The 25,763-nt window shown below is 33.6% G+C and overlaps 1 protein-coding gene across 1 annotated transcript; it reads right to left on the minus strand.

The window, feature by feature from the left end:
• Window positions 1-1,456: 1,456 nt before the first annotated feature.
• On the minus strand, window positions 1,457-25,763 carry CFHR3 (complement factor H related 3). Its single transcript, XM_031657432.1, is given in 9 exon segments — window positions 1,457-1,848; window positions 2,967-3,149; window positions 7,845-8,021; window positions 8,458-8,494; window positions 8,497-8,523; window positions 8,525-8,649; window positions 20,534-20,710; window positions 21,155-21,349; window positions 25,594-25,763. Coding segments are annotated over 9 exon segments (1,185 nt in total). The 5' UTR covers window positions 25,652-25,763; the 3' UTR covers window positions 1,457-1,642.

Genomic DNA, 25,763 nt, shown 5'->3' on the forward strand with positions numbered 1-25,763 from the left:
TTATATCACAAGGTGAGGCCTTTTTAGGTGATTAGGTCATGAGCATTCCACCCTCGTAGACTGGATTAGTCTTTTTACAAACAAGCGTCATGGAACTCCCTTGCCCCTTCCACATCGTAAGGACATAGTGGGAAGTCACCATGGTGGGAAGGCACCATAGTAGGAAGGCACCAAAGCAGGGAACAAGCCCTTACAAGACATCAAATTAGTTGGCATCTTAATCTTGAAAATCTCAACCTCTAAAACTCTATGAAATAAATTTCTATTTTTTATAAACTAGCCAGTTTATGGTAATTTCTTATAGTGGACCAAAAGTACTAAAACAATTTAGGAATAAATGTATATTCCTAGGTGTTGACATTACTACAAACACTACTTGCTAATTATAACAAATGTCCTTTAAATTTGTGAAAGCTGGCTTTCCTCAACTCATACCATTTATCTAAATCAGGATCACTAACAAGGGGAAAGCCTGAGTATACAAGTCACCTGATTTTATGCAATTTGAAGTCATAAGGTATCATTAAATAATATTTTTGGTGTATTATTTATATCTTTATTTGCACTTTAGGAGTTTAAAATGTTCCTAGTCAAAAATGATTTTAACTAACTAGTGCTGGTTAAAATGAATGAATTTTAAAATTACACTTCAGAACCTTATTATTGAAATTTCCAAAACTCTTCTCCAAAAATAGTTAAGAAGTTATTTGATGTTAAGATCATTACTGATGACATGTTTATCATTCTCAACATGTACCACCTTGTTTGTTATAAATCATTATTTAAAATAAATTTTGCTTTTGGTTCAAAGTAATATATGTTAAAGGTAGAAAAATCAGAGAATACTGATATATACAAAGGAATTAAATCACAAATTTTACCCCTACTATCTCTAAACACATATATAGAATTGTATCCATAGTTTTGAATTTCTTGGCAACATTTTTTTCTATAAACATTAATTCAGGGCAAAACTATCATGTTTCTGTGTTTGCAGGTGAGTGCGTGCATGTGAGTGTGTTATAACTGATACTGTATTTGTATTTTTTGTATGTCTATGTTATAGTATTTATATACCCAATTACATTTTCATTCCTCTTTGTGATTAGTTTGCATTATTATGTGTGCTTGATTGACATCTTGTAGAAGTATCTGTATTTCATCAGTTTTGGTGCATTTATGTGTTGATATCACTTTGGTGCATTTATGTATTCATAAATAGTAATTACTTTTATTACTAACATGAGTTAAGACTTGACTTGGTTTTTACATCTTTGTGAAGTGATATAATTTTGAAGTCAGAGACAACAATATGTTTTCCATTTACTGTAAAACAATGAGCCTCAGAAGCTATGGAGAAAGCTTTGAGAGATTTAACAGTGATGGACAGAAATACAGTCTGAAAAAATTGCATCTAATTTCATGCCATAAAAATTTTATGAACTGGACACAACAGTTTGTTTCTCAAGTTTTAATATGGTGCTTTTAAGAAGAGAGCCACCAGTCTCAGATTATAATTACATTTTCACAAATCAACCCCAAAATTTTACTTATGAATAAAAAGAAGTAAAACATTACTTAAAAAATGAAATTGAGAACTGATTTAATACTAAAGGTCTGAATAAAGGTGTGCATTTTATGATCAATATCTTTTTACACAAGTTGGATACTCCAGTTTCCCATCCTGACACGTTGTTCGCAATGCGTGAGAGTTTGGTGAAAGATGATATCCAGATCTACACACAAATTCAACTGGTTCACCTGTTCTTGAATAAAGTTTCTGTTTGGCTGCCCATTTAAATGTTATGTTATATTTTTCCATAATTTCTGGGGCTATTACACACGCATCTGAAAATAGAAAACAGTAAACATAAAAACATTAACTATTATGCAAATCTTCATACACTTTCAGGTTTTCAAGTAGAATGTTATATGATGGTCCAGGAATTATTTCTCAAAACACTATCCAAACTGACTATGTAAAAACATCATATTGATTTAAATAAAGTTAAAATGGTAAACGATGTAAAAAAGAAGTACTATGTTTAATGTACGAGAATTAGAGGTGTATTATCAATGATTCATTACATCAATTGTCATTTTAGGATCCCTGCATTTTAGAACCTATCATTGCTGTTTTTTGTTGATTAAGATATTGGTCAAAGAGTACAAACTTTCAGCTATAATATGAACAAGAACTGGGAATCAAATGTAGAGATCTAGTGATATTTATAGTAATAATATTGTACTATTTATTTGAAAATTGGTAAGGAAACAGATTTTAAGTGTCCTAACCACAAACACACACACACATACTCACACACCCACCTACACACAATGGTAAGCATAGGTGATGAAGAATGTGCTAATTAATTTGACTGTGGTAATCATTGTATTCCAAATATATCAAAACAGTATATTGTCAAACTTGAAATATTTTTGTTTGTCAACTAAATGTTTTAACATAAAATGTAAATATAAAGAGAAAGATTTCCTTTCTTTTTTTTTTTTTTTCTTTTTGAGATGGAGTCTTGCTCTGCTGCCCAGGGTGTAGTTCTGTGGACCCAATCTCGGCTCACTGAAAGCTCTGCCTTCTGAGTTCAGGCCATTCTCCTGTGTCAGCCTCCCAACTAGCTGGGACTACAGGCGCCCACCACCATGCAGGGCTATTTTTTTTGTATTTTTAGTAGAGATCGGGTTTCAGTGTGTTAGCCAGTATGGTCTGGATCTCTTGACCTCGTGATCCGCCCGCCTCAGCCTCCCACACTGCAGGATTACAGGCCTGAGCTACCGTCCCTGCCGTAAAGAAAAATTTCTAAAGTTTGCTTTCTAACATAAATATTTGGTAGGCAAGCATTCAGCAGAATGGTTATACAATAATCTGTGATTATTTTGTTACAAACAGTGAAATATCAGACTCATCACACTGATTTTTCCAGGGTCCATGCAAATATTAAAGTACTTACGTAAGCATTTTGGTGGTTCTGACCATTGTCCATTTCTACATGTTACTCGCTTGTTACCCTCAAGTTGATATAAGTTCTGGCATTGATACTCAACTGATGAATCTGGAGGATATAGTGACAACGGGAATGAAGTAGTGTCTCCGTTGTCAATAGGTGGAGGGGGCCCACACTTTCTTGTAGAATCTAAAAAACATCATTTCATCACTTGATTTATTGTGAGAGCAAATCAAAATACAAATTCAAATAAGGCAAATACAAACACAGCACTTCATATCATATCAACAATTTTGTGATTTCTGGTGAAAGAAATGATTCTTGGAAGAAATTTTACTTCTACAAACTGAAAGTAATATATTTAAGTTATTTTTGCCTTACTGAAGAAACACATAAAACATTAAGAAATATTGCCACTTATAGTAGACCAGAATTAAGAAATGTCTTTTTGAATGAATACATGCTAAACATAGAAAACTATGACAAAGGAAGTTTCTTATTTTGTATTCAACCTTCTTTGGAGTGACACTAAGAGGATACAGGTTTTGAAATTGATGATGGTTTTTAAAAACCCAATAAGAGTTACAAAATTGAAAAATTTGAAAAAAAATTTTTAAAAACATTTGATAGGCTTAATAACACATTGTGAGCTAACAGACAATGTAATCCATAAACTTGAACATAGAGCAATATAAATTACCCACTCTGAAAAAGATTGAAAACAAAAAACTGAACTGAGACATTTAGAAAAATACAACAACAAATAATGCAGATCCATAAAAAGAAGAGAAAGGGTATTAGGTTCGAAAAATGAATAAATAAAATAATGGCTGAAAACTTCCCATTTTGTACATAAGGTATAAACTTACATATTTAAGAAGCTGAGTGAACTCCAAAGAGGATAAACACTTTGGAATTTATACCAAATATACATTAAAATAAAACTACTTTTAAAAAGAACAAAATATTTTGAAGGCAACTAGACAAAAACTATGCCTTTCCTCTAGGGGATCAACAATTCCAATGACGGTGAGTTTTTCATCCATAACCATGTGGCACAGTTATCAAGTGTTTAAAGAACTGTCATACTAAATTTTATATCCAGTGACATTATCCTTTACAAATAAAGGGGTAAATATAAACATTCTCAGAAAAAGGGAAACCAAGAGAATTCGTCTCCAGTAGACCTATGCTTAAAGATTAACTAAAGGAATTCTTCAAATTAAAATAAAAAGATAAAAGAAAGAGCTTGAGACTTTAGGAGACTGAAAGAATAGAACAATATAATAGATAAAAAGAGGAGTCAGGCCGGGCGCGGTGGCTCAAGCTTGTAATCCCAGCACTTTGGGAGGCCGGTGACGCTGGATCATGAGGTCAGGAGACCGAGACCACCCTGGCTAACACGGTGAAACCCCGGGCTCTCTACTAAAAAATACAAACAAAACCAGCCGGGTACTCGGGAGGCTGAGGCAGGAATGGCGAAACTCCGGGAGGCAGAGCTTGCAGTGAGCTGGAGATCCCCGCCACTGCACTCAGCCTGAGCTTAATGCAGCTTGCACTCTGTCTCAAAAAACAACTAGCCAGGCAAGGTATGGGCGCCTGTAGTCCTAGCTACCCGAGGCTGAGGCAGGAGAATGGCGTGAACCCGGGAGGCAGAGTTTGCAGTGAGCTGAGATCCGCCACTGCACTCCAGAAGCCCGGGTGACAGAGCAAAACTCTGTCTCAAAAAAAAAAAAAAAGAGGAGTCAATATAACAGGCTTTTTCCTCATGTTTTTTCAATTATGTTTGATGTTTGAAGCAAATGAGTTTAATATCGTGCTCAATATATGTATGGAAAATACTAGTGGCATTTGTACTTAAAATGTGGAGAGTAAAATTGGATCTACATGAAAGTAAGGTTTCCATATTCCAGTTGAAGATTTAAATGTCAGTACTAGTAGACAGTAATATATTATTTTATGTATATAGTATTAGCTAAAGCAACAACTTTTTTTAAAAAAGGTAAAAAGTTATACAAGGGATACAATCAAAAACAATACATATGAATCAAAATTAATCTTTTTTAAAGATTTCCCCACAGGGAATGGAGGAATAGGGTAATAGGGCTGAAAACCAGAGGAAGCAAACAGAAACTAATAAATGACAGAGGTTTAAGTCCTATATATCGATAATTATTTTAAGTGTGAATAGTCCAAGTGCACCAGTTAACAGGCCAAGAAAGTCAGAATGGATATGTAAATAAGACCGAAGTCAAGGGAAATTGGTATTCTGTGATTTATTTGGCAAATGTTTTCTTTACATGATTATTTTAAAGGAAATCACAGCCAGTTTGCACAAATGCAGGACACACTCCAGTATATATCTGCTGTATTCATTTAAGTATATTTAAATTTTTCTGCTTATTTTCACAACATGGTTTGAGGAATTTACATTTTATTAAATTGAGAAGTATTGTGATTCACTGATAATTGACTGTACATTGATAATATAACGTTGATATCTCCATCTGAAGATGAAGCTAAGTCTTGTTAATTATATGACCACTACAAAGTAGATAAATAACCTGACTAAAGTACAGAGTCTAGCATGAAGAGCAAAATAGTAACATTATTAGGAATAACTTGAGCCAGACAAACTTGAGACAGAAGAAAGGAAGGAAGGAAGGAGGGAAGGAAAGAAGGAAGGAGTGAGGAAGGGAGAGAAAGAAGGAAGGAAGGAAGGAAGAAAGAGAGAAAGAGAAAGAAAGAAAGAAAGAAAGAAAGAAAGAAAGAAAGAAAGAAAGAAAGAAAGAAAGAAAGAGAAAGAAAGGAAGGAAGGAAGGAAGAGAAGGAAAGAGAAAAAAGAAAAAGAAAGGTAAAGAAAGAAAGGAATAAAGGAAAAAGAGTGACAGAGAAAAAGAAAGAAAGAGAAGGAAGAGAAGGAAACAGAGAAAAAAAGAAGAAAGAAAAATAAAGAAAGAAAAAAGGAAAAATAAAGGAAGAGGAGAAAAGAGAAAAAAGAGAAAGAGAAAGGGAGAAAAAAAGAAAAAAGAGAAAGAAGAGAAAAGTAGAATAAAGGAAAAAGGAAAGGAAAGGGAAGTAAAAGGGAGAAGGACAGGGAAAGGGGAAGGAAAGGAAAAGAAAGGAAAGGAAAGGAGAGGAGAGGAGAGGAAAGGAAAAGAGAAAGGAAAGGGGAAAGGAAAGGAGAAAGGAAAAGAGAAAGGAAAGGAGAAAAAATGTAGTTGACTCTTTCAACAGCTGAAAGAAGAAAGAAAGGAAGCAAGGAAACAAGAAAGGAAGGAAAGAAGGAAGGATGGAATGAAGGAAGGAAAGAAAGGAAGGAAGGAAGGAAGGAAAAAAGTAAGAAAAATAAAAAGGAAATAAGTAGTTGACTCTACAATTAGCTCCAAAACCAAAGCAAGGGGCATAAACCTTGATTGAGTTGGTTGATATCAGCAGAAATTGCACATCTAATCAAAGCTTATTATCAGCCTCAATCTTTAAAAATAGTCTAAAAGTAATGGGATCATCTGACACAGAATGATGAGATACGTAAAAGAGACTGATGAAGAAAAAAGACTGGGGTGAAAGGTCATCATTAGAGTGAAAAGCCATATCCATACTTATTGTAAATCTGTATTAATTAAAATTCAGGAGATAGAGGTTGCAGTGAGCCAAGATCCCACCAATGCACTCCAGCCTGGGTGACAGAGTGAAATTCTGTCTTAAAATAAAATAAATAAATAAAATTCAATAAAGGGTTACTGGAATGCTGATTAAAAAATTGTTTACTAATACTGTAGAACAGAGTATTCAGAATAATAGTCATTGTGTGTGTGTATGCCTGTGTGTGTATACACACACAATGTACAAAATATACAACATAACATATACTGTATGAGAAAGGTACCATAAAAACTGTTAGGGAAATGTTGAGTTTATCGTATTTTATTTAAAAATGAAATATAGCTGTTATCAAGAAAAGAAAAAAATATTTTTTAAGTATGAAAAGATAACATATGACATTTTAGAATAAAGAATGGTATAATGGCTCTGTGCTTTTGAAAATGTATTCCTTTAAAAAGAACCGAAAAACATTCATCATGAAAAAAGATTGACAATTATTTAGTAAAATGAGCAACTTATGTTCCTAATGCAGAAAAAAGGAAAGAACAATACTAGCCACAAACAGAAAGCATTTGCATTACACATAATTAAAGAGATTTTATATTCAGAATTATTAAGATGATTCCAACTAATAAATACCAAAACTCCCAAAAAGGTAAATCAAAAAACATCAAACTGTATTTCCAAAGATTAGAATCATTAAATACCAATTAAATTGTGAACATATATTGTAAATCCAGTTGGTAGTAAACGAAATGCAAATGTACACTACAATGCTGTAACATTTTATAGCCACTCAACTTGAAAATATTAAAATGTGATATCACCAATCATTAGAAACATGTAAAAAAGGAAGGAACTGTTGATATAAATGTATATTGGAATAAATACTGTAGGAAACCTTCTAGAGTTGAATATGCACAATATCCCAGAACACTCATTTGTAATTAATGTTCTTGGTGCGAGATGACCAACCTCAAGTATTTACCCCAGACAGTGATGCTGCTTCGATATGACTTTATTTAACCAACAAGTATTGTGTTCTAACTCTTTTACTGTATTCTTGACTAATACTCATTAATAGGAGCATTTATTTTGCTATGTTCTTATCAAGAAATTTGTATATTCACACAATTAAAAAGTAAAACTAAATAAGTCCGTTGGCAAAACAAGTTGACAAAAACATTTTGCCACAGTTAATATGGATGAGTTTGAGAATGTCATCTATGTTACTTAGAAAGACATGAACATGCTGGGATCTCAGAGTAGTGTACTTACTGACATGGATACATCTGGGAGTAGGAGACCAGCCATTTTCTGTACATGTAACTGTGGTCTGCTCTTTTGGAAGACCATAGCCAGGATGGCAGGCAACTTCTATAAAGTTACCCTGTACAAACTTTCTTCCATTATTTTCATTATGTCCATTTTCCAAATAAGGAAAATAACATTTTCCTAAGGACCATAACAATGATAAATAAATAAAGTAAATGAGAAGCATAAATTTGTTCAAAATAGTATATTAAAATTATTGTTACCATATTAGAGTGCATAAACATCAAAAAATAATATACAAATAAGTATGAACTAAAATTATTAACAAAAGTTTTCTCAAAAAGAAATATCAGCATTGAAGATTACTTATCTTTAGTTTAAATAATTAAAATATGTATAAACTATATAGATATTCTCATAAAGTCTCTACATTTATTTCTCATATGATTTTCAAGAACTCCTCATAATAGAAAAGATCTATTCTCGTCATTTTGCTTGAACAACTCTTTTCTTGGCCCTATTTCTGTTACATAAGACAAGAGTAATCACTTGTGCCTCTCCTTTCTTTAATCTTGGAAAGTTTTATGCATGTATAGCTGTCCAGAGGTTTACTTACTGAGGCATGGTACTGCTGGTGACCACCCATCTTGTGTGTGCAATGAATGTAATCCCAGTAACTTCCTTGAAGGAGTCTCAAAAGATTCATCACAGTAATAGGAGAAATATTTTCCTACAGGTAAATTGAAAGTATGGTCGACGATGCTCTCAGAATACAGACTTAATGTCATCAGAAAATGACAAGGTCTCACTTTGCAATAAAAACAAACAAAAAAGTATACATATTTTTAATGTAATAACTCATATTAGAGATAAATTTTGATATCACCTTCTCTCAAACATTTTCTTCTGGAATCACAGCAACCATGACTCAGTTTCCTCTGATCCTGACCGCCATCTTATAATCTATTTTTTATATAAATTAGTAAACTCCATCATCTGACCATTTTATCTACAAAATCCTTTAATGGATCCCAAATCAATTAACAGGACAAGAAGAATCTCATTCCATCTCTAATTCTACCACGTGAGGTATGGTCTCTTCAGCAATTCTGGAGGTTTTATCAGCATTAATTTAAACTGAGCCCATCCCTATACCAAGTTATGCTAAAGCTGTCCGCTCAGGGTGTACACATTGGCATTAATTGTTTTTGAAAGAGAAACAAGAAATACGACTCTAACATTAAAAAAATCAGAAATGTAGCAAATTATCTTCAGAAATGTTTTGTTGAGTTTCGTGGCATTTTGTTTGTATTTCCGATGGCATGCATTCTTACCATAGTGCGAATTCATGTACCGGATGAGATATATTATTACCATAAAAATACAGGTGCATACATCGAATGTTCAAAAATATATATATATATATTTATATTTCACATTCATAATTTGGGTAGGGGATATAATTTATGTTTCTTCTATAATTCTGGAACAAGGATAGAAAATAATATTTACAACCTATTTATTGTGAAAATTGAGAATGTAACTAAAGAAAATCTTTAAGTTTGAACCATCGTGAAATCAGAACTGGAAGGAGGCTAGCTGCACAACAGCTTTAGTGTGCAGACGAGAAGACTAAGTTCAGAGAAGTGACATCTTTACTTTAGTGGAAGCGTTTGCTAGTTACGTAACTGGCTCCAGAGGCTTGTTAGTGACGCATGATTAATTCGTGACCTTAGCCCCCTCATGATGCATTGTTTCTTGCTGAGGTCTCCTCCATATTGAAAATCTTAACCTTCCCTGTTCTTGTATAACTCTTGAGGTGATACTCTTATATTTTCTTATGTTTGCAGGATATTTAGTCTGAGGAAGAAAGGGACATATATTAAAGGAAATCATTTTAATTTTTCTTTTGCTTTCTTTTTTCTTTTTCTTCTTCTTCTTCTTCTTTTTTTTTTTTAATGGTCTTGCTCTGTCGCCAAGGCTAGAGTACTGTGGCACGATCTCGGCTCACTGCAACTTCTGCCTCCCAGGTACAAGTGATTCTCCTGCCTCAGCCTCTTGAGGAGCTGGGATTACAGATGTGTACCACCACACCCGGGTAAGTTTTTGAATTTTCAGCGTTCCATCATGTTGGCCAGGCTGGTCTCCAACTCCTGAGCTCAAGTGATCCACACGCCTTGGCCCCCCAAGTGCTGGGATTAAGGCGCGAGCCCCCGGCTTGGTCAAAAATTACTTTTCTTAGTCAAGGATAATTTCGAACCTGTAGTGAATTTTTCATGGTTTAGTTTGTTTCTAAAAATCGTTTTTCCCACTAAAAGTCACTGGAATTTCATAGAGAAACTATTGGAACTTGGTCCGTAGTAGGAAAAGTCAAGGAAAGCCTGCAACCATTTGTTATGCCAAAGCTTAATGGGGACACGTGAAATATACACAGAAGCCAGCTTCTTAGTGAGATTTGAAACAAATTTGAGCGTCCCAAAGAAGTACAATGGCAATTGATTGTAATGCATTGGGTACTGAAAATGATCAGTTCAAAAGGGATTTAGAAGCAACCCTGCTCTACAATATGAATTGTCACCCTTGACACTTTGTTTTGGCAACTCTAATAGATGAATGTACAATTTAAACAACTCTAAAAGGATATTCAAAATTAAAAATAATGTTCTTGACACCCTATTTTTAAATAAGTGTAAATTACTTATGAGTTGATGGAAGAAATATTGGTCAATACAAATTCAATGAACATTATAATAAGTTACAATTACAAATTTTCTGTCAAGTTTATCTTTCAAATAGTGTGGCTTCCAAAAGAATTGGCATGTTGATTTTATTGTTCAGAACTGAAACATCAACTACCATTAAAAAAAAATTTCTTAGCATAAGCAACTCACAAAGTATATCATTCATTAATCAATCATATGAAAACTATTTGTTGATTTGAATTACTAGATTCTGAATATAGATGAATACAGATAATATGTAAACACAAAGTATTCAATAAGACAAAAATTAGCAAGGACAATACACCCGAGATATTATTACCAAATTCTGATTCCCTTAAATCTTTAAACTGTTCAATGACACAAGTGAGTAATGTAGCAGTTCTGAGAATAAAGTCCTGCGTCTGATAATTAGATATGGTTATTTAATGAAATTAGAAACTGATAAACCATATAACTGATCAACTTCTCCTCTTGTCCATGAGAACGCCTGATGGTTCAATGTTAAATGTTAACAATTGAAATCCAGATATAGTTGGATCTCAGTTGGTCCAGATACATTTGAGCTGAACTACATTGTCACAAGTCAACCATAAAATGATTTAATACTTGGAACCATAAAATCATTTAATATTTGGAACTATTGGAACTTGGTCTGCAGTAGGAAAAGTCAAGGAAACCCTGGAACCTTTTGTTATGCCAAAGCTTAATGGGGACACGTGAAATATACACAGAAGCCAGCTTCTTAGTGAGAGTTGAAACAAATTTGAGCGTCCCAAAGAAGTACAATGACAATTGATTGTAATGCATTGGGTATTGATAATGATCAGTTTAAAAGGGATTTAGAAGCAAGTCCTTAGAGACTTACAAAGAGACTTAGACTCCCATAAAATAATAATGGGAGACTTTAACACCCCACTGTCAACATTAGACAGATCAATGAGACAGAAAGTTAACAAGGATATCCAGGAATTGAACTCAACTCTGTACCAAGCGGATATAATAGATATCTACAGACTCTCCACCCCAAATCAACACAGTATACATTCTTCTCAGCACCGCATCACACGCATTCCAAAATTGACCACATAGTTGGAAGTAAAGCACTCCTCAGCAAATGTAAAAGAACAGAAATTATAACAAACTGTCTCTCAGACCACAGTGTAGTCAAACTAGAACTCACGACTAAGAAACTCAATCAAAACCACTGAACTACATGGAAACTGAACAACATGATCCTGAATAACTACTGAGTACATAAATAACTGAAGGCAGAAATAAAGATGTTCTTTGAAACCAATGAGAACAAAGATACAACATACCAGAATCTCTGGGACACATTTAAAGCAGCGTGTAGAGCGAAATTTACAACACTAAATGCCCACAAGAGAAAGCAGGAAAGATCTAAAAGTGACACCCTAACATCACAATTAAAAGAACTAGAGAAGCAAGAGCAAACACATTCAAAAGCTAGCAGAAGGCAAGAAATAACTAAGATCAGAGCAGAACAGAAGGAGATAGAGACACAAAAACACTCCAAAAAATCAATGAATCCAGGAGCTGGTTTTTTGAAAAGATCAACAAAATTGATAGACTGTTAGCAAGACTAATAAAGAAGAAAAGAGAGAAGAAACAAATGGACGCAATAAAAAATTATAAAGGGGATATCACCACTGACCCCACAGAAATACAAACTACCATCAGAGAATACTATAAACACCTCTACACAAATGAACTAGTAAACTTAGAAGAAATGGATAATTTCCTGGACACTTACACTCTCCCAAGACTAAATCAGGAAGAAGTTGAATCCCTGAATAGACCAATAGCAGGCTCTGAAATTGAGGCAATAATTAATAGCCTACCAATCAAAAAAAGTCCAGGACCAGACGGATTCACAGCCGAATTCTACCAGAGGTACAAGGAGGCATTGGTACCATTCCTTCTGAAACTCTTCCAATCAATAGAAAAAGAGGGAATCCTCCCTAACTCATTTAATGAGGTCAACATCACCCTGATACCACAGCCTGACAGAAATACAACAAAAAAAGAGAATTTTAGACCAATATCCCTAATGAACATTGTTGCAAAAATCCTCAAAAATACTAGCAAATAAAATCAACGACCGAAAACTTATCACTATTATCAAGTGGGCATCTGTCACAGAGGAGAGCAAGGCTGGTTCAACATACATAAATCAATTAATGCAATCCAGCATATAAACAGAACTAAAGACAAAAACCACATGATTATCTCAATAGATGCAGAAAGGCCTTTGACAGAATTCAACAGCCCTTCGTAGCACAAAACTATGTTGGGTATTGATGGAACATATCTCAAAATCATAAGAGCTATTATGACAAACCCACAACCAATATCATGCGAATGAGCAAAAACTGGAAGCATTCCTTTGAAAACTACGGCACAAGACAGGGATGTATCTCACCCTCCTAAACTACGAGTGTTGGGGGTTCTGACGGACAATCAGGCAGAAAAGAAATCAGTGACTGGATTAGGAAAAAGAAGAAGTCAATTATTGTCCCTGTTTGCAGATGACATGATTGGCCCTTATTTAGAAAACCACATGCCTGACCCAAAATCTCCTTAAGCTGAAAAGCAACTTCAGCGAAGTCTCCAAGATACAAAATCAATGTGCACCAAAAATCACAAGCATTCTTATACACAGACAAACGAAGGCAAATCAGGAATGAACTCTCATTCACGTAAGGCTTCAAAGAGAATCAAATACCTAGGAATCCAACTTACAAAGAGGGATGTAAAGGACCTCTTCAGGAGAACCTACAAAACCCACTGCTCAAAGTGAAATAAAATGGGACACAAACAAATGGAAGAACATACCATGCTCATGGATGGGAAGAATGTATTATTTTAAAAAGGCTGACATACTGTATAGCGTAATTTACAGATTCAATACCATTCCATTTAGCTACCAATGACTTTCTTCTACCGAATTGTAAAAAGCGATTTAAGGGACATATGGAACAAGAAATTTACCATTTGCCAAGACAATCCTAAGCCAAAAGAACAAAGCTGGAGGCATCATGCTACCTGACTTCAAACTTTACTACAAGGCTACAGTAACCAAAACAGCATGGTACTGGTACCAAAACAGAGATATAGACCAATGGAACAGAACAGAGTCCTCAGAAATAATACCACACATCTGCAGCCATCTGTTCTTTGACAAACCTGACAAAAACAAGAAATGGGGAAAGGATTCCTCATTTAATAAACAGTTCTGGGAAAATTGGCTAGCCATAAGTAGAAAGCTGAAATTGGATCCTTTCCTTACTCCTTATACGAAAATTAATTCAAAATGGATTAGAAACTTAAATGTTAGACCTAATACCATAAAAACCCTAGAAGAAAACCTAGGTAATACCATTCAGGACATAGGCATGGGCAAAGACTTCATGTCTAAAACACCAAAAGCAATGGCAACAAAAGCCAAAATTGACAAATGGAATCTTATTAAACTAAAGAGCTTCTGCACAGGAAAAGAAACTACCATCAGAGTGAACAGGCAACCTACAGAATGGGAGAAACATTTTGAAATCTACTCATCTGACAAAGGGCTAATATCCAGAACCTATAAAGAAGTCAATCAAATTTACAAGAAAAAAACAAACAACCCCATCAAAAAGTGGGCAAAGAATATGAACAGCCACTTCTCAAAAGAAGGCATTCATACAGCCACCAGACACATGAAAAAATGCTCATCACCACTCGCTATCAGAGAAATGCAAATCAAAACCACAATGAGATGCCATCTCACACCAGTTAGAATGGCAATCATTAAAAAATCAGGAAACAACAGGTGCTGGAAGGGGATGTGGAGAAATAGGAACACTTTTGCACTGTTGGTGGGACTGTAAAACTAGTTCAACCCTGTGGAGAAAACAGTGTAGCAATTCCTCAAGGATCTAGAACTAGAAATACCATTTATTAGCCATCCCATTACTGGGGATATACCCCAAGGATTATAAATCATGCTGCTATAGAACCTGCGCACCATTAGTATTTTATTATCAGCACTATTCACAATAGCAAAGACTTGGAATCAACCCAAATGTCCATCAGTGACAGACTGGATTAAGGAAATGTGGCACATATACACCATGGAATGATATGCAGCCATAAAAAAGGATGAATTAGTGTCCTTTGTAGGGACATGGATGCAGCTGGAAACCATCATTCTCAGCAAACTATCGCAAGAACAGAAAACCAGGTACCGCATGTTCTCACTCATAGGTGGGAACTGAACAATGAGATCACTTGGACACAGGAATGGGAACATCACACACTGGGCCCTATTGTGGGGAGCGGGGAGGGGAGAGGGATAGCATTAGGAGACATACCTAATGTAAATGACGAGTTAATGGGTGCAGCACACCAACATGGCACATGTGTACATATGTAACAAACCTGCAGGTTGTGCACATGTACCCTAGAACTTAAAGTATAATTTTTAAAAAATGAACATAAAACAATAATTATTATGCAAATATGCAAATTGTCACAGACTTTCAAGTTTTCAAGTAGAATGTTAAATGATGGTTCAGGAATTATTTCTCAAAACACTATCCAAACAGACTATGTAAAAACATCAGATTTATTTAAATAATGTTAAAATGGCAAAGGATGTAAAAATGAGGTATTATGTTTAATGTATGAAAATTACAGGTGTATTATCAATGATTCATTACATAAACTGCCATTTTAGGATCCCTGCATTTTAGAACTTATCATTGCTGCTTTTTCTGATTAAGATATTGGTCAAAGAGTACAAACTTTCAACTATAATATGTAAGAACTTGGAATCAAACATAGAGATCAAGCGATGTTTATAGCTAATAATACTGTATTTATTTTAAAATTGGTAAGAAAGATATTAAATGTCCTCACCACCTTTACACACACAGATACTCCCACACCCACCTACACACAATGATAACCATAGGTGATGAAGAATGTGCTAATTAATTTGATTGTGGTAATCATTGTATTATAAATATATCAATAGAGCATATTATCAAACATGAAAATATATTATTTTTATTTGTCAACTAAATGTTTTAAAATGAAATATAAATATAAAGAGAAAATTTTCCTTTTTTTTTTTTTTTTTCTTTTTAAGATGGAGTCTCACTCTGCTGCCCAGGCTGGAGTGCAGTGGCAAGATCTTGGCTTACTGCAAGCTGAGCCACCCGGGTTCACGCCATTCTCCTGTCTCAGACTCCTGACTAGCTGGGACTACAGGCACCCACCACCACACCCGGATCTCTTTTTTGTGTTTGTACTAGAGACAGGATTTCACCATGTTAGCCAGGATGGTCTGGATCTCCTGATCTCGTGATCTGCCCGCCTCAGCCTCCCAAACTGCTGGGATTACAGGCCTGAGCCACCGTCCCTGCCATAAAGAAAAATTTCTAAAGTTTGCTTTCTAACATAAATATTTGGTAGGCAAGCATTCAGCAGAATGGTTATACAATAATCTGTGATTATTTTGTTACAAACAGCGAAATATCAGACTCATCACACTGATTTTTCCAGGGTCCATGCGAATATTAAAGTACTTACGTAAGCATTTTGGTGGTTCTGACCATTGTCCATTTCTACATGTTACTCGCTTGTTACCTTCAAGTTGATACAAGTTCTGGCATTGATACTCAACTGATGAATCTGGAGCATATAGTGACAACGGGAATGAAGTAGTGTCTCCGTTGTCAATAGGTGGAGGGGGCCCACACTTTCTTGTAGAATCTAAAAAACATCATTTCATCACTTGATTTATTGTGAGAGCAAATCAAAATACAAATTCAAATAAGGCAAATACCAATACAGCACTTTTTATAATATCAACAATTTTGTCATTTTTGGCAAAAGAAAAGTGTCCTGGGAGAAATTTTACTTCTACAAAATGAAGGTAATATATTTAGGTTCTTTTCGCCTTGCTGAAGGAACACATAAAACATTAACAAATATCGCTGCTTATAGTAGTCCAGGATTAAGCAATGTCTTTCCGAATGAATACATGCTAAACATAGAAAACCATGACAAAGAAAGTTACTTTTTTTATATTCAGCATTCTTTGGAGTAACACTAAGAAGTCACAGGTTTTGAAATTGATGATGATTTTTAAAAATCCAATGGGAATTATAAAATGGAAAAGTTTGACAAAATTTTTTAAAAAACATTGGAAAGGTGTAATAACACATTGTGAGCTGACAGACATGAAATCTATGAACCTGAACATAGAGCAATATAAATTACCCATTCTGAAAAAGACTGAAAACAAAAAACTGAACTGAGACATTTAGAAAAATACAAAAACAACAAATAATGCAGATCCAGAAAAAGAAGAGAAAGGGTATTGGGCTGGAAAAATGAATAAATAAAATAATGGCTGAAAATTTCCCAGTTTGGACATAAGGTATAAACTTACATATTTAAGAAGCTGAGTGAACTCCAACGAGGGTAAACACATTGGAATTTATGCCAATATACATTAAAATAAAACTACTTTAAAAAAAGAACAAAATATCTTGTAAATAACCAGACAAAGACTATGCCTTTCCTCTCTGGGATCAACAATTCCAGTGACGGTGAGTTTTTCACCTATAACCATGTGGCACAGTTTTCAAGTGTTTAAATAACAGTCAACTACAAATTTTATATCCAGTGACATTATCCTTTACAAGTAAAGGTAAAAATATAGACATTCTCAGAGAAAGGGAAACGAAGAGGGTTTGTCTCTAATAAATCTATGCTTAAAGATTAACTAAAGGAATTCCTCAAATTAAAATAAAAAGATAAAAGAAAGAGCTTGAGACTTTAAGAGACTGAAAGAATAGAATAATATAATGGATAAAAAGAGGAGTCAATATAACAGGCTATCTTTTTCCTCATAAGTTTGTTCAATCATGTTTTATGTGAAGCAAAATGAGTTTAATATTGTGCTCAATGTATGTAGAAAAAATACTAGTGGCATTTATACTTAAAACGTGGAGAGTATAAATGGATCTACATGAAAGTAAGGTTTCCATATTCCAGTTGTAGATTTAAATGTCAGTACCAGTAGACAGTAATATATTATTACATGTATATAGTATTAGCTATAGCAACAACTTTTTAAAAGAAGGAGAAAACTATACAAAGAGATACAATCGTAAACAATACATATGAATCAAAATTAATCTTTTTAAAAACTTTTTCCACAGGGAATGGAGGAAAAGAGTAATAAGACTGAAAACCAGAGGTAACAAACAGAAACTATATGTCAATAATATTTTAAGTGTAAATGGTCCAAGTGCACCAGTTACCAGGCCAAGGAAGGCAGAATGGATATGTAAACAAGACCTAAGTCAAGAGAAATTGGTATTCTGTGATTTATTTGGCAAATGTTTTCTTTACATGATTATTTTAAAGGAAATCACAGCCAGTTTGCACTCATGCAGGACATACTCCAATATATATCTGCTGTATTCACTCAATTATATTTAAATTTTTCTGCTTATTTTCACAACATGGCTTGAATAATTTAGATTTTATTAAATTGAAAAGTGCTTGATTCATTGATAATTGACTGTACACTGATAACATAATGTTGATATCTCAATCTGAAGATGAAGCTAATACTCGTTAATTATATGACCACATAAAGCAGCTAAATAACCTGACTAAAGTACAGGGTCTAGCATGAAGAGTAAGATAGTAACATTATTAATAATAACTTGAGCCCGACAAACTTGGGATGGAAGGAAGGAAGGAGGGATGGAAGGATGGAGAGAAAGAAGGAAGGAAGGAAGGAAAGAAAGAAGGAAAAGAAAGGAAGATGAAAGAAAGGAAGGAAGAAAGAAAGAGAAAGAAAGGAAGGAAGAGAAAGAAAGGACAAGAAAAAAGAAAATGAAAGGAAGAGAAAGAAAGGAAGAAAGGAAAAAGAATAAAAGATAAAAAGAAATAGAAAGAGAAGCAAGAATAGGAAAGAAAGAGAAAGAAAGAAAGAAAAAGAAAAAAAAAAGGAAGAAAGAGAAAGAAAGAAGAAAAAAGAGAAAATAAGAGAAACAAAGGAAGACAGAAAAAAGAATGAAAGAGAAAAAGAAATAGAGAAGCAAGAAAAGGAAAGAGAGAAAGAAAGAAAGAGGGAGAAAGAAAAAAGAAAAGGAAGAAAGAAAGAACAAGAGAAAAGAAAGAAAGGAAAAAATGAAGGAGGAAAAGAAATAGAGAAGCAAGAAAAGGAAAGATAGAGAAAGAAAAAAAGAGAAAGGAATAATGGAAGAAAAAAGAAAAGGAAGAAAAAGAAGAAAGGAAAGAGAAAGCAAGAGAAAGAAAGAAAGAAAGAAAAGAAAAGAAAAGAAAAGAAAAGAAAAGAAAGAGAAAACAAGTAGTTGACTCTACAAACAACTCCAAAACCAAAGCAAGGGGTATCAATCTTGATTGAGTTGGTTGATATCAGCAGAAACTATACATCTAATCAAGGCTTCTTATTAGCCTCAAGTAATCTATGAAGAAAAAAATGGAAAGAAAGTAATGGGATCATCTGACACTGAATGATGAGACACAGAAAAGAGGCTGATGAAGAAATAAGATTTGGATGAAAGGTCATGATTAGGGTGAAAAGTCATATCCATACTTACTGTAAACCTATATTAATTAAAATTTGGGAGTTGGAGGTTACAGTGAGCCATGATTGCACCAATGCACTCAAGCATGGATGACAGAGCGAGATTCTGTCTAAAATAAAATAAAATAAAATGAAATAGAATAGAATAGAATAAAATAAAATAAATTCAATAGAGGGTTACTGGAATGCTGGTTAAAAAAACTGTTTACTAATACTGCAGAATAGACTATTCAGAATAAGAGTCATTGTCTGTGTGTACGCCTGTGTGTGTATACACACACAATGTACAAAATATACAGCATAACACATACTGTATGAGAAAGGTATCATAAAAATTGTTAGGGAAATGTTGAGTTTACCATATTTTATTTTATAATGAAATATAGCTGTTATCAAGAATAAAATAAACAAAAATTTTTTTTTAAATATGAAAAGATAACATACAACATTTCAGAATAAAGAATAGTGTAATGACTCTGTGTTTTTGGAAAAGTATTCCTTTAAAAAGAACCAAAAAGCATTCATCATGAAACAAGATTGACAATTATTTAGTAAAATGAGCAACTTATGTTCACAATGCAGAAAAAAAAGGGAAAGAACAATACTAGCCACAAACAGAAAGCATTTGCATCACGTATGATTAAAAGAGATTTTATATGCAGAATTATTAAGATGATTCCAACTAATAAATTCCCAAACTCCCAAAAAGGCAAATCAAAAAGACATCAAATTGCATTTCCAAAGATTAGAATCATTAAATATCAATTAAATTGTGAACATATATTGTAAATCAGTTGGTAGTAAATGAAAATATACACTGCAGTGTTGTAACATTGTATAGTCATTCAACTTGTAAATATTAAAATGTGACATCACCAATCATTAGTAACATGTAAAAAAAGAAGGAACTGTTGATATAAATGTATATCAGAATAAATACTGTAGGAAACCTTCTAGAGTCGAATATGCACAATATCCCAGAATACCCATTTGTACTTAATGTTCTTGGTGCGAGATGACCAACCTCGAGTATTGACCCCAGACACTGATGCCGCTTCCATGTGACTTTATTTAGCCAACAAGTATTGTGCTCTAACTCTTTTACTGTATTCTTGACTAATGTCCATTAGTAGGAGCATTTATTTTGCTATGTTCTTATCAAGAAATTTGTATATTCACACAATTAAAAAAGTAAAACTAAATAGGTCCATTGGCAAAACAAGTTGACAAAAACATTCTGCAACAGTTAATATAGATGAGTCTGAGAATGTCATCTATGTTACTTAGAAAGACATGAACATGCTGGGATCTCAGAGCAGTGTACTTACTGACATGGATGCATCTGGGAGTAGGAGACCAGCCATTCTCTGTACAGTTAACTGCGGTCTGCTCATTTCGAAGACCATAGCCAGGATGGCAGGCAACTTCTATAGAGTTACCCTGTACAAACTTTCTTCCATTATTTTCATTATATCCATTTTCCAAATAAGGAAAATAACATTTTCCTAAGGACCATAACAAGGATAAATAAATAAAGTAAATGAGAAGCATAAATTTGCTAAAAAAAAAGTTTATTAAAATTGTTTTTACAATATTAAATAAGATTGCATAAACATCCAAAAATAATGTATAAATTAGTATGAACTGAAATTACTAACAAAGGTTTGCACAAAAAGAAATATCAACGTTGAAGATTACTTATCTTTAGTTTAAATAATTAAAATATGTATAAACTATATAGATATTCTCATAAAGTCTCTATATTTATTTCTCATATGATTTTCAAGAACTCCTCATAATAGAAAAGATCTATTCTCGTCATTTTGCTTGAACAACTCTTTTCTTGGCCCTATTTCTGTTACATAAGACAAGAGTAATCACTTCTGTGCTCTCCTTTCTTTAATCTTTGAAAGTTTTATGCATGTATAGGTGTCCAGAAGTTTACTTACTGAGGCATGGTACTGCTGGTGACCACCCATCTTGTGTGCAATGAATGTAATCCCAGTAACTTCCTGAAGGAGTCTCAAAAGATTCATCACAGTAATAGGAGAAATATTTTCCTACAGGTACTGGAAAGTATGGTCGACGCATGCTCTCGTAATACAGACTTCCATGTTTAATGTCAGGAAAATGACAAGGTCTCACTTGCAATAAAAAACAAACAAAAAAGTATACATATTTTTTACTGTAATAACTCATATTAGAGATAAATTTTGATATCACCTTCTCTCAAACATTTTCTTCTGGAATCACAGCAACCATGACTAGTTTCCTGATCCTGACCGCTCATCTTTATAATCTATTTTTCTTTATATAAATTAGTAACCCATCATCTGACCATTTTATTTCTCCATAAAATCCTTAATGGATCCCAAATCAATTAACAGGACAAGAAGAATCTCATTCCACTTTCTCTAATTCTACTCACGTAGTATGGTCTCTTCAGCAATTCTGGAGGTTTTATCAGCATTAATTTAAACTGAGCTTATCTAACTCTATACCAAGTTATGCTAAAGCTGTCCGTTCAGGGTGTACACATTGGCATTAATTGTTTTTTGGAAAAGAGAAACAAGAAATACGACTCTAACATTAAAAAAAATCAGAAATGTAGCAAATTATCTTCAGAAATAAAACATTTTGTTGAGTTTCGTGGCATTTTGTTTGTATTCGATGGCATGCATTCTTACCATAGTGCGAATTCATGTACCGGATGAGATATATTATTACCATAAAAAATACAGGTGCATACACGAATGTTCAAAAAATATATATATATATATATTTATACTTACACCATAATTTAAATAGGATATAATTTATGTTTCTTCTATAATTCTGGAACAAGTGATAGAAAATAATATTTACAACCTATTTATTGTGAAAACTGAGAATGTAACTAAAGAAAAATCTTTAAGTTTGAACCATCATAAATCAGAACTGGAAGGAGGCTAGCGGCACAACAGCTTTAGTGTGCAGACGAGAAGACTAAGTTCAGAGAAGTGACATCTTTACTTAGTGGGAAGCGTTTGCTAGTTACGTAACTGGCTCCAGAGGCTTGTTGGGTGACGCATGACAGCTTCTCTGACCCAGCCCCTCAAGCATGAATGCACAGTTTTCTGCTGAGTGTCTCCTCCATATTGGAAAATCTAACCTTCCCTGCTCTGTATAACCTCCTGAGATACTCTTACATTTTCTTATGATTGCAGGATATTTAGTCTGAGGAAGAAAGGGACATACATTAAAGGAAATCATTTTAATTTTTCTTTTTCTTTCTTTTTTCTTTTTCTTCTTCTTCTTCTTTTTTTTTTTTAACGGTCTTGCTCTTTCGCCAAGGCTAGAGTACTGTGGCACGATCTCGGCTCACTGCAACTTCTACCTCCCAGGTACAAGTGATTCTCCTGCCTCAGCCTCTTGAGGAGCTGGGATTACACATGTGTGCCACCACACCCGGCTAAGTTTTGACTTTTCAGTAGAGACAGCGTTCCATCATGTTGGTCAGGTTGGTCTCCAACTCCTGGCCTCAAGTGATCCGCGCACCTTGGCCCCCCAAAGTGTTGGGATTAAGGCATGAGCCCCCGGCTCAGTCAAAAATTATTTTTCTTAGTCAACGATAATTTCGAACCTGTAGTGAGTTTTTCATAGTTTAGGTTTGTTTCTAAAAATCGTTTTTCCCACTAAAAGCCACTTGAATTTCATAGAAAAACTAAAGGAACTTGGTCCATAGTAGGAAAAGTCAAGGAAAGCCTGGGACCTTTTGTTATGCCAAAGCTTAATGGGAGCACGTGAAATATACACAGAAACCAGTTTCTTAGTGAGATTTGAAACAAATTTGAGCGTCCCAAAGAAGTACAATGACAATTGATTGTAATGCATTGGGTACTGAAAATGATCAGTTTAAAAGGGATTTAGAAGCAACCCTGCTCTACATTAAGAATTGTCACCCTTGACACTTTGTTATGGCAACTCTAGTAGATGAATGTACAATTTAAACAACTCTAAAAGGATATTTGAAATTAAAAATAATGTTCTTGACACCCTATTTTTAAATAAGTGTGAATAACTTATGAGTTGATGGAAGAAATATTGGTCAATACAAATTCAATGAACGTTATAATAAGTTACAATTACAAATTTTCTGTCAAGTTTATCTTTCAAATAGTGTGGCTACCAAAAGAATTGGCGTGCTGATTTTATTGTTCAGAACTGAAATATCAACTACCATTAAAAAAAAATTCTTAGCATAAGCAACTCACAAAGTATATCATTCATTAATCATATGAAAAATATCTGTTGATTTGATTAACTAGATTCTGATTATAGATGAATACAGATAATATGTAAACATAAAGTGTTCAACAAGACAAAAATCAGCAAGGACAATACACCCAAGATATTATTACCAAATTCTGATGAATACGCTCTAAAATCTGTGTTGGGTGTGTGTGTGTGTGTGTGTGTATATATATATATCCTTGAGTAAAAAGTAGAAAGTTATTTTAATTATTAATATTGTTTTAATAAATTGTGTAAATATCATTCTATTCATCCGCTAGAGCTACCATAATAAAGTACACAGATTTCATAGAAATTTATTTTCTCACAGTTCTGGAGGCTACTAGTTTGAGATATAGCTGTCAATGGAGTTGAATTCTTCTGAGACCTCTTCCTTTGTCTTGTAAATGGTTGTATTCTCTCTATGCCTGCTTGATCTTTCTCTATATGGTGTGTCCTTATTTTCTCTTCTTATATAGACACCAGTTATATTGGAGTAGGGCCCACCTGAATCATTGACCTTTAACTTAGTTACCTCTTTAAGCACTCCTTCTCCAAATGCACTCACATTTTCAGGTACTGAGAGTTTGGACTTTAACAAATGAATTTTGGAGGGATGCAGTTGAGCCAATGCTGCTGAATACATAAAGATATTTCTCTCTACCCAAGACGTTATTCCACTAAATGAGTTACTTTCTCCTTTGAGAAATATAGGTGAGACCCAAATTTACAAGACAGTTTGCTCTAGTTTACTCTTACAAAGAGTTCATTGGAGGAAACAAGTTTTCAACTGGAGTATCAGATAAGAAAGAGTTTGTCATCATTCTTTTCTATAGTGCTTTTAAGAAAGTAAGTAAGAAAGTATAGCGCATATGCTTCTCTAATTCCAGTCATTTCAAACTAGTGCTATTTTTCTCCTTTGCATTCTACTTTAATTTAATCTTTATTTGAAAAAATATACCTGTAACAGTTCAGTTAAAAAAGGAAATAACCAGAGTAATTCCTTTTTTTTTTTCCATTTTGGCATAGATCAAGTTTGTTTTGCACAACAAATAAAACTAGCAAATCCTATGATAGTTAATACCATAAAACTAAAAACTCTTTCCCTAGAATCAAATAAGGTGGCATAGCTTTGAGAGGAGAGGATGAGGGAAAAGATACTCTCATGAATTGATAATGGGATTTCCAGTATTACCCACTGTTATGTTTGTTGAAATATTATAAAATCTTGAATAATAACAAAGTTTGTATTCTTCATTAATAGCCACACACCATTGATTGGTCACGATTTTTGACCCATATGGTTCAGCTGCTAATGTTATGATATAGTTCTTTAACATGGAAAGCCTGCATTCAAAAAGATAGTTAATATAGAAAATATATGACTATCAAGGAGAAAAGAAATCAGTGAACAATGACATAAAGCTCTGAAAAGTATTTTCTGTGTATTTACTTATTGAACATTTGCTAGTGGACTCAGAAAAGCCAATCAAAACATACTGTCATTCCAATGTAAGTTTATATTCTACTTTTTATGTCATTCCGATATAAGTTTATATTCAACATATATATATGTTGCTAATTTTGTTGAAACGGTAGGTTGATGATAATGTTAATTAGTTTTAGCAGCTTTCTTAAGATATAATAGAAATACATTAAACTGCATAATTTAAAATGTATTATTTGATTTTTAATATATAAATCTATGAAAATCACCATATGTAAGATTATGAAAATATCAATCACTCCCAATGTTCCCCTTGTACTATGGATAAGAAAATTCTGAACGTCTTAAGTTTAGAATCTGTCTAATGACATGTTTCCTAATAACGTTTCATGAGTACATTCTCATATCTCCTTAATCAATATTAAATGCCTTTTACACTGCAGAACTTAGAAAACAAATAAAATATTATTCATTTTTTCTTTAAGTTAAAATGAGATAATTTTTTATAACATTAGTTTCTGTTATACTCCCACAAAATATGCCACTTCCACTAGCATAGTGAATTAATCCTCTTTGATTCATTAAAAAACAGATAGATATACAAAGCTAGATATTACCTGAAGTTACATTTAAGAGGGAAGCTGAGTGTTTAGATCGCTTTTAACTTACCTTGTCCATTAGCACAGGAAACCCACAAGGTGAGAATGACATTGATTAGTAACAACATGTTAGATATTCTCAGTAGTATGTATTCATACAAAGGTCTCAATTGCACTATTTGGGGTTTGAAATCTTTCCTTGCTAGTTACCAAGTGTGATTCTGAATTTAAGTGCACTAC

This window comes from Papio anubis, chromosome 1, assembly GCF_008728515.1.
Source record: "Papio anubis isolate 15944 chromosome 1, Panubis1.0, whole genome shotgun sequence".
Lineage (NCBI taxonomy): Eukaryota > Metazoa > Chordata > Mammalia > Primates > Cercopithecidae > Papio > Papio anubis.